The sequence below is a fragment of the Watersipora subatra genome, chromosome 5 (assembly GCF_963576615.1).
Source record: "Watersipora subatra chromosome 5, tzWatSuba1.1, whole genome shotgun sequence".
Classification (NCBI taxonomy): Eukaryota; Metazoa; Bryozoa; class Gymnolaemata; order Cheilostomatida; family Watersiporidae; genus Watersipora; species Watersipora subatra.
Window position 1 is genome coordinate 13,583,265 of NC_088712.1, and position 17,130 is coordinate 13,600,394.

Consider the following 17,130-nt stretch of genomic DNA (forward strand, 5'->3'; position numbering starts at 1 on the left):
ACAAAATAAAACTATGATTCATATAAATTGTGTGATGTCATTAACCAGTAAAGGTCAAGGTTGGATGTAATTTTGTCATAAGCAAGGCAGCACCAGTTGAAAATCGGAAAATCTAACTGACTTCCTTAAATTTGAGAAAGTATAAATAAATTGTGAAAGGTAGACAGCTCTCACTCGTCTCAAAGCAAAGAAATTGTCTCAAAGCTTACTAAAGAGGGACTCGAGTTGAAAAACGGAGAGAACGTGCAAATTACCATCATATGAGGACAAAGGATAAATTTAAACATTTATTAAAAATGAATTTTCACAAATTTTTATTTAATAATCTATGATTAATAATGAAAATATTCTGATTAAATCTGTAGATTTAATTAGAATATTTTGCTATCATTTGCGATTATTCTTTAAGTTTGAGGTGATCTGACTGCCAGGATGCTTCAAGATTAAAGTCAACATAACTTTATTACAGTTAAAATGCCCAGATCAAATGAAAGCGCAATTATGCCATCTACAGTTGCAAAGTGACTGACAGAGAAGATGCATAACGCTGGGACTCAGACGCAACATCCGATATAAACTACAGCAATAATATCACCTAGCAACGTCATTTTGCACATATTTTTCTTCTGAGCGTTTTTGCTGCGATCTAGTTTGAACAATTTTAATTTTAAAAATTCTGGGAGTCAAATCACATCAAACAAGAAAAGTAATCGCAAATGATAGAAAAATATTGATATTTTCTGATAAAATCTACTAAAATAATGTGTAAGTCCATTTTAGTTGTACTGTTAGGTAGAAGCTATAGAAACAGATATTGACACATGTTAGAATAACAGTGGTTCAACACTAGCTTCTAAAAATATAATTGGCGGAGTTGTCTACTCGTGTCCTAATGCTGCGTCTATCCTAGGACACTTATGTATTTGCCTCATCTAACTTTCGCGTTGTCGCGGAGTCATCCTCTGGCGAAAATTTCATGTGCGAAACTAAACTATCATAACGAACGAGCGAAAATGCGAAATTAAATAGCTTTGCTCATTGACAGTCCAAGAAACAAATGGCAGCAAGCGATCAAATTGCATTACCGATCTCACCCACACAATTCTACCTGCGGTTCACCGTTACAAACTAGTCCCAAATTGAATTTTTTTCTTATCGGTGAACTGAACTTGAGGAATCTAATGATGTTTGTTCCACTGCATTTATTTTCACATCACTATATTTTCGTACTCATCGGAGCTGCGAAATTAAGTTGCAGCGAAATTTTACTCTGTACGCTACTCACGAAACTAAATACTAGCGAAATATAAGTGTCCTAGGGTACATTTATAGCTAACTATGCCAAGCATTTTCAATTCCATAATATAGCTAAATTAGTTAGCTAAGTATTCAAATTTAATGATTACAAGCTGATTATCAAAAAAGGCTATAGTTGGTTCATGATCTGTGATCATGTTACACAACATGACTGCTAGCAAGTTTTTCGGTAGAGAGATGTTATAGAGTATTTGTATAATAAAAAACAAAAATATCCTTTCTTACCAATTGCAATGTGTGAAATGCAACGCGTTTTTAGTATCTAACCATGAAGACAGGAAATGAGGTTGAAAGAGAAAAATCTGAAACCTATCATAAATGGAATCGCAGCAGGCTTGTTGTTAGACCGCTGAAAGCCAAAACATAGCCTGTGAGCCCGGAAAATTAGTACATCACACAAGCGATACTCCCTTATTACAAGAATTACAATACCTGATGAAGTGTGGCCAGGCTGCAATTGCTGGAGTGCCGGAGCCTTTTTTATATGATGAACTAACAAAATAACAAACACTAATATTACGACAAGTAAAGAAGCGTACCCCACAAAACAGATTCACAAATTTAACAGAGATTGACAATATATCAGTCCTCCACCGCTCGCTTGTTTTCCACCCGAAGCAACCATGATTGTGCCAGCACAAATGCTCCAGGTTGTCAGCTGTTAGAAATCAAAGGTCTAACAAAGCGACCAATCAAGCTCCACCAATGTAATGGAAGTATATAGCCTGGTCTACCTTCCAATCTCAAGTTACCAAACACTCGGACCTACCTATGTATTGAGTCATAGCTTTATTTAATCTATTGCTAAGATGAAACTAAGAGTCACGGTGATACCTTCTTATATGCCGACATCTTGCCAATTTACATTAAAAACAGCGTTATGCGAAAGGGCTTTTTATTTCAATACACATAATTTACTTTACTATAGTTTGGTTTTGTTTTTGTGTCATGGTCTAGTTTTCTTTAAACAGCTTTATTTACCGAAGTAAATAAAATTAATACATATTATACAAATATATATTATATATATATTATTACAAAATTATACATCTATCTTGTGAGCAAAGAAATAGTTTCCAAAGAATTTTATTTATAATTCTATGAAAAGGAATGAAGGTTTTTCTTGCAAACAATTCCAGAGAGTGGTCAAGCGAGTATGTGTTATACAATAATTTATAATACTAATATAATATATTATAATAGAATATTACTATATGTGGTTTAACTGTATTAAATCAATTCAGTTTCTAAAATTTTGCAAACTCGCTATTTGCTTGTCAAAATTTCCATAATTTCCTCAAAAGACTGATTCAAATAAAACAATTAATGCGAAATTTAAAAGGAGATTTGTTCACCTATAATGGATGCTCTAGAAAGTGTTTGCATTATAAAACACTATAAACTCCAGGGTTGCAGTTTTTGGTAACAATCATCACCCAGTTGATTATGTTTTTGATCAATAATATATCAGTTGCTGATTTATGCAACCAAATGATGGAAATAAATATTTCAATCACACCAATTCTTTCATAGTACTGAAAAAAATTTAGAAAAATTTGAAAAAAGGTCCAAAAATGACAAAATAATTTTTGAGGTAACATGTCATCTTTAGGGACAATTGTGTAGTATAACATGTAATATTTTCATGATTTTGATACATTAAACCTTTAGCTGCTAGTTAATCATGTCTTGCAAACCGGGCTCACCAACTGACATGAGCACATGTTGGCGTCTGATGCAACGCATTCTTATCTAAACAAACCAGATGATGGGAAAAGCTAGCTGACTTTTTGTCAGCAAACATCGGCTCAACAGTGTCATTGACTGTTCTTGAGCGAGAAAGTAGTCAGGAGTACTTCCAGCGCATCCATGCTAAAGAAAAAGTTCTTATTTTCTACTATATACATACTAGTGGAATGCCCGGCGTTGCACGAGTATTAAAAATCAGCTTATAAACAGTGACAGGTAATGTAGTTTCCTGCCACTTGCCATTAGCGTGGCACATTGCCAAAGGCTAATTTAAGTAAGCTAGTACTTCGAGTACTTACTAATAAGAGCCGTGAGAGCAAGCATAAAATGGCATTGCTCCGCCGCTGAGCGGTATGAAAATTTGCACCCACATAGCGACATATATCGCCCAATGAATCCATCAATCTCGCGTAGCTAAATTGCTAAGGTATTTGCCTGATGAACGGGAGGTACTGACTGATATCAAATCCAGCATGAAACAGAAATTTTACTCAGAAATTTTAATAGCTATAGCTGGACAAACCGAATCACACACAGACTTTGAGATTCGAAGATAAATCTAAATGATTGTCTTTTGTTGGTCTATCATCCCCGAGTACAGTTGGAGCAATGAAAAATCCACTCCGCAGAAGATTTGATCTCAAAACCTTCAGGTCTGAAGACCAGCGATCTAAACCACTACACTACAATCGTTGAGCTGACCGCTGCAATGAAGGATTGTGATTATATTCATTACACCGGCTGAAATACTCACACTTGAAGTGCTGGAGATTATTAAGTAACGATTATACGCAGTAACGATTATTAAGCTGGTTTCAAACATGGCTACTGTTTTAGTAAATATTTGGACTACTAGTTTACGAGATAGTTACTCAAATTCATCGGGTAATTATTTTATCCCCAATGCAATGCCAGGCATTCACCTAGTCTATGTGTAAAATTGAAAACTGTTTTGAGGATATAAATAAAATAGTTTTAGCTGCTTTATTGTTGGGTTTAGCTAAGTTTATCTTTTAAAAAAATAGATTTTTAAAAAATGGAAAATTAGAAAATTTGCTTCCGTTTTAAAAAACTTAAATAATTCTTCACACTTGCTATTTTATTTATTTTACAAAGGCATAATCATGCATAAAGCCATTTTAATTATAAAAACTTTTTTGATCCAATAATGCCATTACAGGCTTATATTCTTTTACCAAGCTCAATCAAATTCATTCCAAGTAAATTTCTTTGTTGAACTAAAGTACTAAACAGAAATATCAAAAAACACAGTTATAGTAAAAATCATCAGCTATTCCGAGTGAACAGACTCAATATGATCAATAGATAAAGTGATTGCAGTAGCCTAACCATCCTATCTAGCCTGTGCTCCACACAAAGCTCTTCGGACTCAATATGGCACCCAAAGAGGGAAAGAGAGAGAGAAGACACTAATGTTAACTAGCTCTTGTGGGTTTAATAAGCTACACACAATACAACTCTATGGTACAAGTATATCTAAAGGAATTATTTTAATAAAAGGTGTTAGACTAGGGACACTATGGTTGTGCCATTCCATTGTCAATTCAATTCAAACAAAATAATTTGTGTTTTTCGACTTAAATCTTTTATACAAACCCACTAGTTTTGCTATCGTTTTGCTCGCTGTATTTTTTTAAACAATTTTCAAGTTTATTATTATAAAAAAAATTTTATTATTATGTTTTTTTATGTTGCAATTATACAAGTTAATGAAATTATACAACTTTTCTAAGCTGACTGATTACACCAATTCCTAATTCTTTGTATAGCTTATAATCTGTTGAGCAACTGGCTAAAAATAAGTGAAGAAATACATAATTTATTTATTAAATATAAATCATCAAAAGAAAAAACTATTTGAGATTAAAAATGTTCAACTGCTGTAAGTCTGTAAGTGGTACCAATTTGAAACTTGAGGACAAAGCAATATGTTTTGTATCGCTTCAATCTCATATTTCGGCAATCAGGCTTGGTAGAAAATGGAGCGACGACTCCAATTCATTAGTGAAAGCAAAGCGGCTTACGACAAAGCGTGAACTGAAGGTGAATAAGCTGATGAATAAGACAACAATAAGATCTGCCCACGACAAACCAAATGCTTTCTGGCATCACGAGACATGAAATGTATTTACAATTTCGAGCAAACCTTTTAAGGTTGTCAGTGTAAACAAACCAGACTTGGTTGCAACGTTCTCAAAGAGAAACCTGTTCAAAATTTGGTAGATCCGACCAAAAAGTAAAGTATTTTTTCATCATTTGTGATTGTTTTTAATGTTTGAGATGATCTGACTGCTAAAATGTTTCAAGAATAAAATCGACAAACTTGATCGCAGTAAAAACACTCATACCAAACCACAATCATAACCCTAATCATAACCGCAATTAAGTTTTGTAGATTTCAAATATTGAAACATCCTGGCAGTCGGACCAACTCAAACTTCAAAAACAATCGCAAGTGATAAACAATCTCGACTTTCTGATAAAATCTACAAAAACCTTGCGCAAGTTAATCTTTAAAGATGTGATAAAACAAGCACATAGCTCGACCAAAGAAGACGACATTGTCCAATTCACATCTCGCAACACCAGATTTTCTCTTTGACAATGAAACCAGAACCTATAACACTGTTAAGGCCCACACATGCGCCCTTGGTCCGCTAAATGCCAGCCCTCTCGTTATCCTGACAGGCTTTATACTACGCATTTACGAACTCTAGCGAGAGTCGCACGCATGGCAGCAACTGGCAGGTGTTGGTGGCAGAGGCGTAGTGTGCACTGTGACAAGAGGTAGAATATTTGAAGTTCTGGTTGGGAAGAACGTAGAAGAACAAAACTGTCGACTTTGATACGAGTAAGGTATAACTAAGGCGCACTTGATCACCGAATTTCTATATCTTGGTCAATTTTCATATTACAGTTTTTCTTGTTCACTTAGGATGTGGTTGCATAGATGAGAGGTTTTCATAAGATAAAACACAGTAGTATCACAACTAGTGAATTCTGAAGAAAATCAACTGTAGTTTAGTATAACAATACGTTATACATATAACGTGATACAATAATATTATGTTGATAGTACTTTGAATGCTTTCATATCAATGTTGAGTCGCATTAGATTGCATGATTTTTATATTACCAAAAATTATCTATTTTGGTACATGTTAGTCCCATATTAGTCTCAGTATAATTTATGAGACAAAAATTCAACGAACTATATAGTTTTATCCCAAATTTGCTATGTAACAAACAGGAACAACAGTCAACATGAAACAATTGCTATCGTTCCACATTATGAAGATATCCTTTATATGAATGTTTACTCCTTCAATGTACTATTTTAGCCATATTTGTACGCAGAATGGGAAAAGAACATGTAAGTCAAATTTGTTAACTTGGAGATAGATGTATTTAAACTGTACTCAGTTCGCAGACCAGTTTGTACTGCTATCTCTGATTTTTACTAAAAACCTACCATATAGGAATGAAAAGATATAAAAGATGTGAGCTCATTATTTATATTGCCACTTTAAAAGTTGACTTGCAACAAAATTCACATTACAGTTGTTTGTTATCAAAAGATTCACCATGTCTTACTCTGTTGTGTTGTAGGTGCCAAATATATGGAAATGTGATTATAAGTTCTTAAAAGCTCAAAAACGAAAAGCCGCCGTAGATTGGAATCTGTTTATTTCTCTGACGTTGTCATTACAGTTTGGTTATTGTCTTGTCACGTGATGTTCTCTTGTGAATTGAAAGGCCAATAAAAAGCTCAATATAAAACTTATCGTAGCACTAGTTTATGACAAACACTTCGGGTTTTACCGAAGAGCCCGTATCAAATATAGATGCTCGCTACTTTACAGTTTTGTTTCGGCTTGGTGTAATCGGCAAGTCGTAATCTGATCATGTGACCCAATACTTCGCAAATAATTTCTGCAGCACTTTTGGATTATCACCGGTGACCAACAGGCTCGTCATGATTATCAGATAATGATATGTACTCCTTCGAGCTAAGATTAAAAAATTAAACAAATTTTTACGGTAATTTATAAGATACCGCTGCTAAAAGTGACAGCATTACAATGACGATAAAACAGACGCGTAAGAACAATAGACATGGTTTTATTGAATGCGTGAAGTATATTTGTAAAAATATTTCGACGAATAAGGTTGCATGAAAGTGTTAACAGAAACCATATACCACAACTACGTCACATTTGAGCCGCTGTGGAAAGAGAATCCAAACTACGGTGGTCTCGTGTGGCTGCGATTGACTGTGCGTTTTTTAGCTTTTAAGAGCTTGTAATCACATTTCCATATATTTTGCACCTACAACACAACAGAGTAAGACATGGTGAATCTTTTGATATCAAATAACTGTGATGTGAATTTTGTTGCAAGTCAACCTTTAAGCAGGTTCTCGCTCTCTGACAGCTGTGGTTTATAGTTGATGGTCAACTCTGTAAACTGGTTTTCAGATAGAGAGGTAGCAAAGGAGCGAATAACAGATCAGGTATACAGTTGACCCTCGCCTCTTCGGATTAAACTCTTCCTAAACTTTCAATTGTTCAGACAACGTCTGGACGATTGTCTGATGCGGTCGTGTCTGTCCAAAGAATGCAACTTTGACCGATAGGTGGCTCTCGTAACAGACGACGCAAATGACCAATGCGCGGATGAGTTTCTAACCAGTTCTCCACCTGCCATGTCAGTTGAAAAAATATAGCGGTTACTTTACATTAATTTACGAGGTTTCAAATTGAGGTGTTGAAAAATTTGAAAAAATCAAATGAGGTTTGACTGTATATAAAAACCCTTAAGGAAAATCTACATTTTCCATGATGCTTCAAATTTCGACTTTTCAGTAAACCACTGACCATGTGCGACACACAGGCAAAAATCCGACTACTCCTGAAGCACCCATAATCGTCATTGACTTTCTCAAAGATTGAGTTTGCTAGCGATACTAAAGCAATGCGTGCAACTCTGACCAAACTTGATGAGTTTATAGCCTGTAGGTGAGGGAGCGTACCAAGAGCGAATGAGTACTGATGGTGGGTGGGTGACACATTAAACTAGCTAGTTACCAAAGTTGACTGTGTGCACAAGTTTACGAAATCGTGCATTCCGACCAGTCACGGTGGGAGAATCCACTGTAAGTGTAGAGAGATATGATCCACACTAGGTATGCCTGGTTCAAAATCATGTTCCCATCGAGACATATTACATGGATGTTAACAAACAAGATTAAGGTGGCACTTCTAATCGTGGTCAGACATACAAACAGTCGTGGTGCCTTGGTACCTCAACAAAGGGTGCTTTCAGATCCTCTCCACATACTTAAGTAAACAGCAACTAATATTATCTGTACCCCAGATGGAACCAGAAAGCACCCTAAATCTTATATATTGAAGCCACACAAAAAAACATATCTTGGAAAACATCTCTGCTTGCTACGACCTTGTCCTAATGGCTATTTAGATTAAGGTCAAAGGTGTCCTTGAACTATGAGACGTGAATCAGTCTAGCAACACTAGAATATGCCGTGGCCTTTCACTATGATCACCAAGATCCAACTCATTTGAAGCAAGGGTATCCAGATAACATAATATTATGAACATTCTGCAGTCACAGCAAGTTTATTAGGGGCGTATATGATGGAGCTGATTGATAAATTGACATATGCCTTAAATCGCTAACTAAATCATTTGGTTGAAAGAGTACATAGTACTAGATATAATAGTACACCACTTGCATCTCCTTTGATAATTTCTCTTGATATAATTCTTGGAACAAGTTGGTGGACTTTTAAAAGGTAAAGGTATGCTTGCAATGAATTTGTCACTCAATTCATACCTCTTGTTTGTTCTAATACAACATTCTCTAATGCTGTCAGTAACCATTTCCGATATTTATGTAAAAGTTATAACAATTCATGAAATAGATTATTGGCTGAAGCATTTAGGACCTCGAGACAAACACTTTGCAAACAAATTCAGTGCAAGTACACATACGACCCCAACTAACTCGTTGATGCCGCAGATGCTTTTCAAGTTGGCAGCAAAAACTGCATAACCATTTTATCAAGTTGTAAGAAGAGTGATGCTATACTGTTAGGAAATTTGGCGTATAAGCCTCCTTTACATAAAATTGTGCTCACAAACTGTTTCACACCCTCGTAATTCAAAAACCATTTTGCTTTCCACAAGGCGAATTTTAACACTAGCATTTATGCTTTGAGCGCATGTAAACTCATTTCGAGCATGGAAATGAACCCGCTATCGTGCAGTTGATAAACTATTGTCAGCGGCCAGCTAGGTTCACCTGGAAGAGACAGCAATGTCAGCGAGGTCCAGCTCAGTAAGACCATCTGGGTTACCATTAGCACCTGCACGCGAGAATTACCAAACTCTAGCTAACCGTGTTTAGCTGGTTTAGCTAAACGCAGCCGAGTTCATATTGAATTTTGTCATCAACCTCGACATACCGATTCGATCCATTCCAATATTTGCTTCATATGTCAAAACCATCGCACTCGAGCAAATTTTCTTGAATACTGTATGTAGTATTTTGTTAAATTCGTTTAAGGGGCTGAAAACACTGACAAACACTTCAAATGGTTTAAAGTGTGTATAGCATTAAAGTAAATATATTATATAAAACTGTGTAGAAAAACTAAATGTAAAGACCTAATATTATATATAAAAAATGCAGTATCTAGTAAAAAGTGGTTTTTACTAAATTTACTGTTACCTTAGTAACACATAAACAAGGTGTTTGCTCAGCAATGCTTAAATTTATTGGCAGAGTAAATGGCAACGCAACTTACTCCAACTTACAATGAATATAGTTTGAATTAGTCTAATTTAAAAATATTTTATTATTTTCAGTTTGAATTTCTATGAACTTGTATGTTGAAAATTATTTCATATTGCAAAATATTTGCTCAACTTTTCAAATATAGGAGCTATATAAGTCAAGGTTTGACTAAACAGAAGTTAAGAGCCGGCCACACAACCATTATTGAGAAGCGATAAGCGAAATGCAAGTGAGCTGACAATCTTGTAGTGCGACTGAATGTGAAAAATGAGTAATTTTTATTATTCTTTTTATGATTATTTTTCTTATTTCATCTGTAATTTATTTACATAAACTGATTCATATCAAAAATTATTATATTTTATATAAAACATTAGTGTTCATCAGTATTGAACATTTGCTTCTAAAAACATGCAATGTTATTTTTATTATGAAAGTTAGCAGCTTCTCACGTCAGCATTGTGATAAGCGAGTCAATGAGCTCATTGACTCTCCAAGCTTTTCATGCGACCAAACAACCAAGGAGTTGTGCCCTCAACACAACTCTTCACCTACCGGCCTCAATTAGTTCACGATTCAAAAGTTTGTGGCCAGCTCTAGACTGCTACTATGGTTCTAATGCGTGTAACGTGCAACAGCTGTAGTATAAATGAAGGGGTTGAGTCAAATTGCTCACACTATTAAGGGCGTCTGCTTAGGTTGGTTATATTAATAATACAAGCTGTCACACCCATTCGATATACTCACGCGAAACGATCTTTTTAAAAACATCCTTTTCAAAGAAAGACTGAAACCTCTGAGAATAATAACTTGGCCTGTGAACGGATATTGTGTCCTGCAAAAAATAGAGTTCAAACACTCTATAGCCTGGGTTCAATAAGAAAAAGTATGGAAAGTGAAATGATGCAAGAGAAAAGTGATGTAATCACAAGTTTCTTTCAAATATCAAACGGCATCATGATTAGGGTCAGCAATGGCCAAAATAGTTTTAAACAAATCCTCACATCTACCTTCCTTTCAGTACAAAAACAACGGATAGACAAAAGAACAACAGCTGAAAGGATGGTGGAGCAGAAAGGATAAAAAAAATTTTCTCTTTACAGCAGTGAGGTGATTTGAGTGAAATAGTGCGACCACTGCTGATAGATCACTGCTAATAGATCGCCGCTTACAGATCGTTGCTAATAGATCGCCGCTAATATATCGCTGTTAATAGATCACCGCTAATATATCGCCGCTATTAGATGGCCGCTAATGAATCGCCACTGATAGATCGTCGGTTATAGATCGCTGATAATAGATCGCCGCTTGTAGATCGCTGCTAATGGAGCGCCGCCAATAGATCGCCCCTTATAGATCGTCGCTAATAGATCGCCGCTAGTATATCGCTGTTAATATATCGCCCCTAATAGATTGCCGCTAATAGATCGTCGCTTATAGATCACAGCTAATAGATCGCCGCTAATAGATCACCCCTAATAGATCACTGCTAATAGATCGCCACTAATAGATCACCGTTTATAGATCGCCGCTAATATTATCGCTGTTAATAGATCGTCGCTAATAAATCGTCGCTAATAGATCGCCGCTAATAGATCGCCGCTAATAGATCGCCGCTAATAGATCGCCGCTAACAGATCGCCGGTAATAGATCACCGCTAATATATCATCGCTATTAAATGGCCGCTAATATATCATCGCTATTTAATGGCCGCTAATAGATCACCGCTAATAGATGGCCGCTAATAGATTTCAGCTAATATATCGCTGTTAATATATCGCTGTTCATATATCGCCGCTAATAGATTGTCGCTAATAGGTCGTCGCTAATAGGTCGTCGCTAATAGGTCGTCGCTAATAGATCTCAGCTAATATATCGCCGCTAATAGATGGCCGCTAGTAGATGGCCGTTAATAGATCGCCGCTGATAGAGCTGATAAAACATGAGCAATAAAAAGAGCGCTTAACCTTTTGAACCCTGGCCTGATGACCCTGTGTCAGTATCCCTGGGTAATTTGTCCAACGATAGAAAGTTTTGAAACTTATTAAATATATCTAAACTAGCTGTGCCACCCGGCGTTGCCCGTGTAATAAAGAAGTCTTCAGACAGAAAATTGCTTTGTATTTAACATATAACAACATTTGCCATTCTAACTTTCAAACTACATAACATGAGAGAAGTGTTTTGTCTTATAAACAATGAGAAGTAGAGAGTTGCTCGCTATTAGCCAGTTTAATAATGTAAGCGAACGGCTTCTCGTGACGTTACGCTATGACTGGCGTCGTACGCAAAGTTAGGTATTTGCTCTCATATAATGACTTATATTGGCAAGCTAGCAATTTGATATCTGTAGTCTAGTGGGTGAAGCGTCAGACTGGTGAACAGCAGGGTCTGAGATTACATCTTCTTCGGTACGAAATATTTATTCCAAGATTTTAAAATCTATAGCTAAACAATCAATCCTACAAACGACAAACTTTGAGAAATATGTAGATAGATATACTCAGAATCAAATGATATTTGGTGAAACATTGGTATTAAAAAATACAACAACACAGCAAATGCCATCAAACATAAAAAATAATTGTTTCACATCTCTCTGGGCTGAAACCATAAAAATTTTGTACGATTTTAACAACATCTGAAAATCTTAACAGTAGCATAATATATATTAAGCGCACATTCATCATCGTTTTATGACCCAAAATACTCGGCAAGATTATAGTTAATATCCCATAATTCTTCATCTCCATCACAACCATCTATCACACACCAACAAATGAGTCGTATTAATTTTTTATCGTGATATCATCCCAGTAGAATTTTTATAATAAAGAATGAAGTAGATAAAGATGTTTGAAAACGGTAAAAAGTAGAAATGAAATTTCTGGTCTAATGTCCTACGCAAGAATTAATTTGATTGGTTTACGCTGTTATTTAGAAACAGCATTCGTAAACAGAGACATAAGGATGCCGAAATTCCGCTTGTCAGGGTTCAAAGGGTTAACAAACACGAGCATGATGTACCTAGTGATGTCATTAGATGCCATTTCTGAACATAAAGCATACTGTTGAGTACCTTCTATACTATATCAGAGCTCAAAGCAACTGTCTTACACAACCTATGCAATGCTAAATTAGTCTTCTATGAATTTGGGTGAACTGTGATGTCCGTGAGAAGAAGCATGTTATTAATACACATCCTAAGGCTAGAAAATGATGATAAAGGGTGCCAAAAACCGTACCCCATCATGGACGATACTTTTGAAGCCATGCTCCAGTTTCTTTCTGAACCGATAGCTTTGAAGTATATCAATTATACCGCAATAGAGCAGGAGTCGTTGTCCCTTGCTGTTACGGGCTGGAATTCCACCAGGTCTTCAAAAGTTAATGACAACATTAAATTTTTCTGATTGTCGAAACAAAACAAGACAAGACTTAGCAAGTGGTACATGGACAAAATATAGCCAATGTTCAATGGACAGAATATAGCAGGTGTGGTCTAGTGACAGGAAACGGTTTGTGGTCCAACCACAGAATATAGCTAGCAGTCCATTGACAGGATACAGCTAGCAGTCCAGTGGCAAGATATAACTAGGGTTTATTGACAGGTTATAGCTGATGGTTTATTGACAGGATATAGCTAGCAGTCCATCGGCAGGATATAGCTAGGGTTTATTGACAGGTTATAGCTGATGGTTTATTGACAGGATATAGCTGGTGATTTATTGACAGGGTATAGCTCATGGTTTATGGACAACAGAAATAACATTGATACCTGACCACAGATTCGATCTATTTCCTTTAAGGACCACGCTTTCAATCAAAAATATTTTTTGTTTATTTTAGATCGTACTTTCAAAAATATGAAATATCAAGATACCAAAAGGAGCAGTACTCTATCAATAGATAACTAAGTAGATAGACACATTTTTGCTGTTATGTCATATATTTATCTTATATGACAAATTATCAAAGAGGTACTTACACTTACACTTGTACTTACACTTACTTACAGGTATATACACTTACGGTATATCCTCATCTTCCAATTCAACAGGATCAGCATCAGCTTGAATGGACTCCATGGCAGTAGAAAACTGGGCTAGCCTCTGTTTCGTAGAGCGACCTCTCGTGATCAGGCCGGGGATGGCAACACCAGCTGCTGCACCTACGGTTACAAGAAACTTAGCTATCTTTCAAGTATACCAAAGAGCCTCATACCATTCAAAACATAAGTCATCAGGCTATATTCACTTGAATGACTATGGTAGAACGATTCAGACTTTTTAAAATAATAATCCGGGCTACAATAGGCAACCAACATACCTATGGCAATTCCATATTTATCCAGAGATAAATAGTTCTGTGCAATTGGGAGACACGTAAAATGTTGGGATACCAAATCCGCGCACCTCCTAACTTTTTAAAAAAATACGCTAGATTTGACAGTAGATATGCACATTCACTTATATACATAATGAAAACCATAGCTCGAGATCTTAATAAATAGTTTACTGTTTTAGTCTATGAGAACCGATTCTTACTTTATTGTTTTAGTCTGTTGTGCTCTCTCAGATATTTAATTTTTTATTTATTCCACGTATACAGTGATATACATATAGATGACTTGAAATAAGCAAATAAAGGTGTGTGTGGTGTGATCATGTCTGTACAGATTGTTATCATCTGCCATTAAAAAAATAAATGTTTTGAATTTAGTCTACATAATCATTCAGAAACAATTTTACAGCCATTTTGTTTACATATTTGAAGCAAGAATGAGGATTATGTCAATATATAATTTATGGTTATTGACCAAATTCACAATGGGTAAGAATTTTCATTTTCCAACAAACGGATCCAGTTTAGTTCGCAAGCCACTGTATATTCAACGAAATTGCTAGCAAATTAGCTTTCGGAAAACATTTTAGCTACATAAAAGCATGTTAAAAGATACAATGCAAATTATATCAGTCTTCAAGTGTAATAATGTTTATGTATGTCATCAAAAATAACAGCGGAAATGAACTTTAACCTTACAGTAAATGCAGTTAAAGAAACCTAATACATAAGCCTCTATTTGAACATCATGCCGTGGCATTTTTATATTCTTTATATTTTTCAACATAGTTTTTATATTTTATATTAACATGATGGCGGTGCGTGCCCCTATAGTGACATTTTATTAGAGGTGGCGTTCAAAGAGTGGGTGACGCTGTACTTTGTCGACTAGCTCGTCAGAATTTTGGGATAATAAATTTAACTTTCTTATGGGCGAAGCGAATGTCGCCTATGTTTTGCACTCTCCTTCAGACGGAGTGACATTAATGCTATCGACATCGGCACTTTTGCCAAACCTATTTTTCACATACGCCGAAGTGTAACACCGAGTTAAACAAGAAACTACTTTAAGAAAAGGTGTCAGAAACAGTTATTAATTATTAAATGGTATTACATTCAAAGTTTTAAAGAAAAAAAACTGTAAAGCTTTGGTGTTAGAAAATAGACTTTGATACGCCATAACAATGGCTGCTATTACACCGTATAGTGTTCCTGACGAGTATTCTCATCGTTCATCAAAATGCTAGTCTTCAGATCAGATTTTAGACCACATTATGGATGAATCTGAAAACAATGAATCGGATTAAAACATTAGATACTTCGAATCAGAGCATAGTTCCAATGATTAAAAGGAACTATCTTTTAGTAGACCATCGCTAAAATCATGGCAACCACTACAGAAACAACGAAAGAATTAATTGTTATTGCTGTAACTGAGTCATTATTAGTAACATTTGGTGGACCGTTTTCTACTGATCACTCGCTATTATGAGTTCTTAAAGATCAAAGAATGTCAAAGTGGGGGTCAAATAGCGGTGTCATTCAATTAAATGGTGGCGCTCTATTAGAGGTGGCGTTCAAATAAAGGTGGCATTCAAATAGAGGGTGTACGGTAGTTTACTGGATTTATTGGAGAGTCATTGATAGTGGCATTCAAATAGAGGTTTTACGGTAGTTTACTGGATTCATTCACAAGTCATTGATAGTGTAATTACCGTGTTAGTAATATCAAAGAAAGCGGCAAGCAGAAGATAAATTCAATTTCAAGAATACATGTAGGATTAAACCAATGCTTATCACTTATACCAATCCAAAGCAAATTTTTGGTAACCTTTCCAGCCTGAACACAGAAAATACAAAAACGCCGTAAATGGCCTATGGCACAGATAACATTACTGTGATGACTATGCCTAAATACTTCTCTATGCCTAAATACTTCCCCACCACCAAATATAATGAGACTGCAGCACCTGCATTAGAGGTACTTGGCTGCTCCCTGAGTGGAGTGACTGGTTTGTTAACGCTTTCAGCTTCAGAATTTTTCTGTTTCTTTGCATCATCCACATTGAACATACACATGAGAAGACTGTAGTCCATGATCTTGAAGCTTTCAAGAACCTGCGGGGAAAGGGAGACAACTACGACACGCTGCACTGATTGCTATGTGGAGGCCTGACGTTTAATTTAATTGTTTGCTGTGCTATTATAAACTTATTCAAAGATGAACTTTCGCAAATTTTCGGTAATTTTATTCGAAAGTATCAGTTTTTTTTTATCATTTGTAATTGTGTTTGATGTTTGAGGTGATCTGACAGCCAAGATACTTCATAATTTTAAATCAACAAAACTTAATTGCGGTTAAAACAATCAGAAAAAATGCTGTGTTTTACACACTCGTATGATACATTTAGCCTTAGATCTTAGAAAGGTAACCATCTCACCCTGCAATCTCTTTTTATAGTTTTCATGAGAGCATCATAAGTCTCCGACTCCAACAAGATGCCTTCGCCGTTCCTCTCCTTAAAGTCGAGGTCTTTGTACGTTGGTGCAGACTTAGAGAGTTCATGTTTGGATGCTTTTCGTTTGTACGTCGAGCCTTTCAAGTCATACTTTTCGCTATTTATTATCGCTGAAGGCAAGAGATTATTCATGACTAACAGCCTAATATTCTTTCCTCCCGTCTACAAGAGTAGCACATGTCATAAGCTGCTCCATCTCTATGACAACGTATAAAGTAGAGTTGAGCTCCTTCTAGAATAAAGTATCAGACAGCTAAAGACAGAATAAAGACAGCTGAGAGACGCTGTAGAGAAAAACAAGTATTTAAGATATACTACATGCTGATAGAAGACGATTAAAACCCTTGCTAACAATAATTT

At 35.7% G+C, this 17,130-nt stretch overlaps 1 protein-coding gene across 3 annotated transcripts in view; it reads right to left on the bottom strand.

Annotated features, from left to right (window-relative positions):
- Nucleotides 1-17,130, bottom strand: part of LOC137396182 (phosphatidylinositol 4-phosphate 5-kinase type-1 alpha-like) — a 62,168-nt gene that overhangs the window by 17,691 nt on the left and 27,347 nt on the right. Inside the window, exons 9-15 of one of the 3 annotated variants that reach the window (XM_068082335.1) lie at nt 16,693-16,932; nt 16,222-16,369; nt 13,940-14,078; nt 13,153-13,285; nt 10,654-10,741; nt 8,175-8,240; nt 1,750-1,809 (exon numbers count right to left, since the gene is read on the bottom strand). In XM_068082335.1, the coding sequence (XP_067938436.1) occupies nt 1,750-1,809; nt 8,175-8,240; nt 10,654-10,741; nt 13,153-13,285; nt 13,940-14,078; nt 16,222-16,369; nt 16,693-16,932 (874 nt within the window). The remainder of the gene's footprint in view (nt 1-1,749; nt 1,810-8,174; nt 8,241-10,653; nt 10,742-13,152; nt 13,286-13,939; nt 14,079-16,221; nt 16,370-16,692; nt 16,933-17,130) is intronic. The other 2 variants (XM_068082336.1, XM_068082337.1) reach the window with 2 other exon arrangements.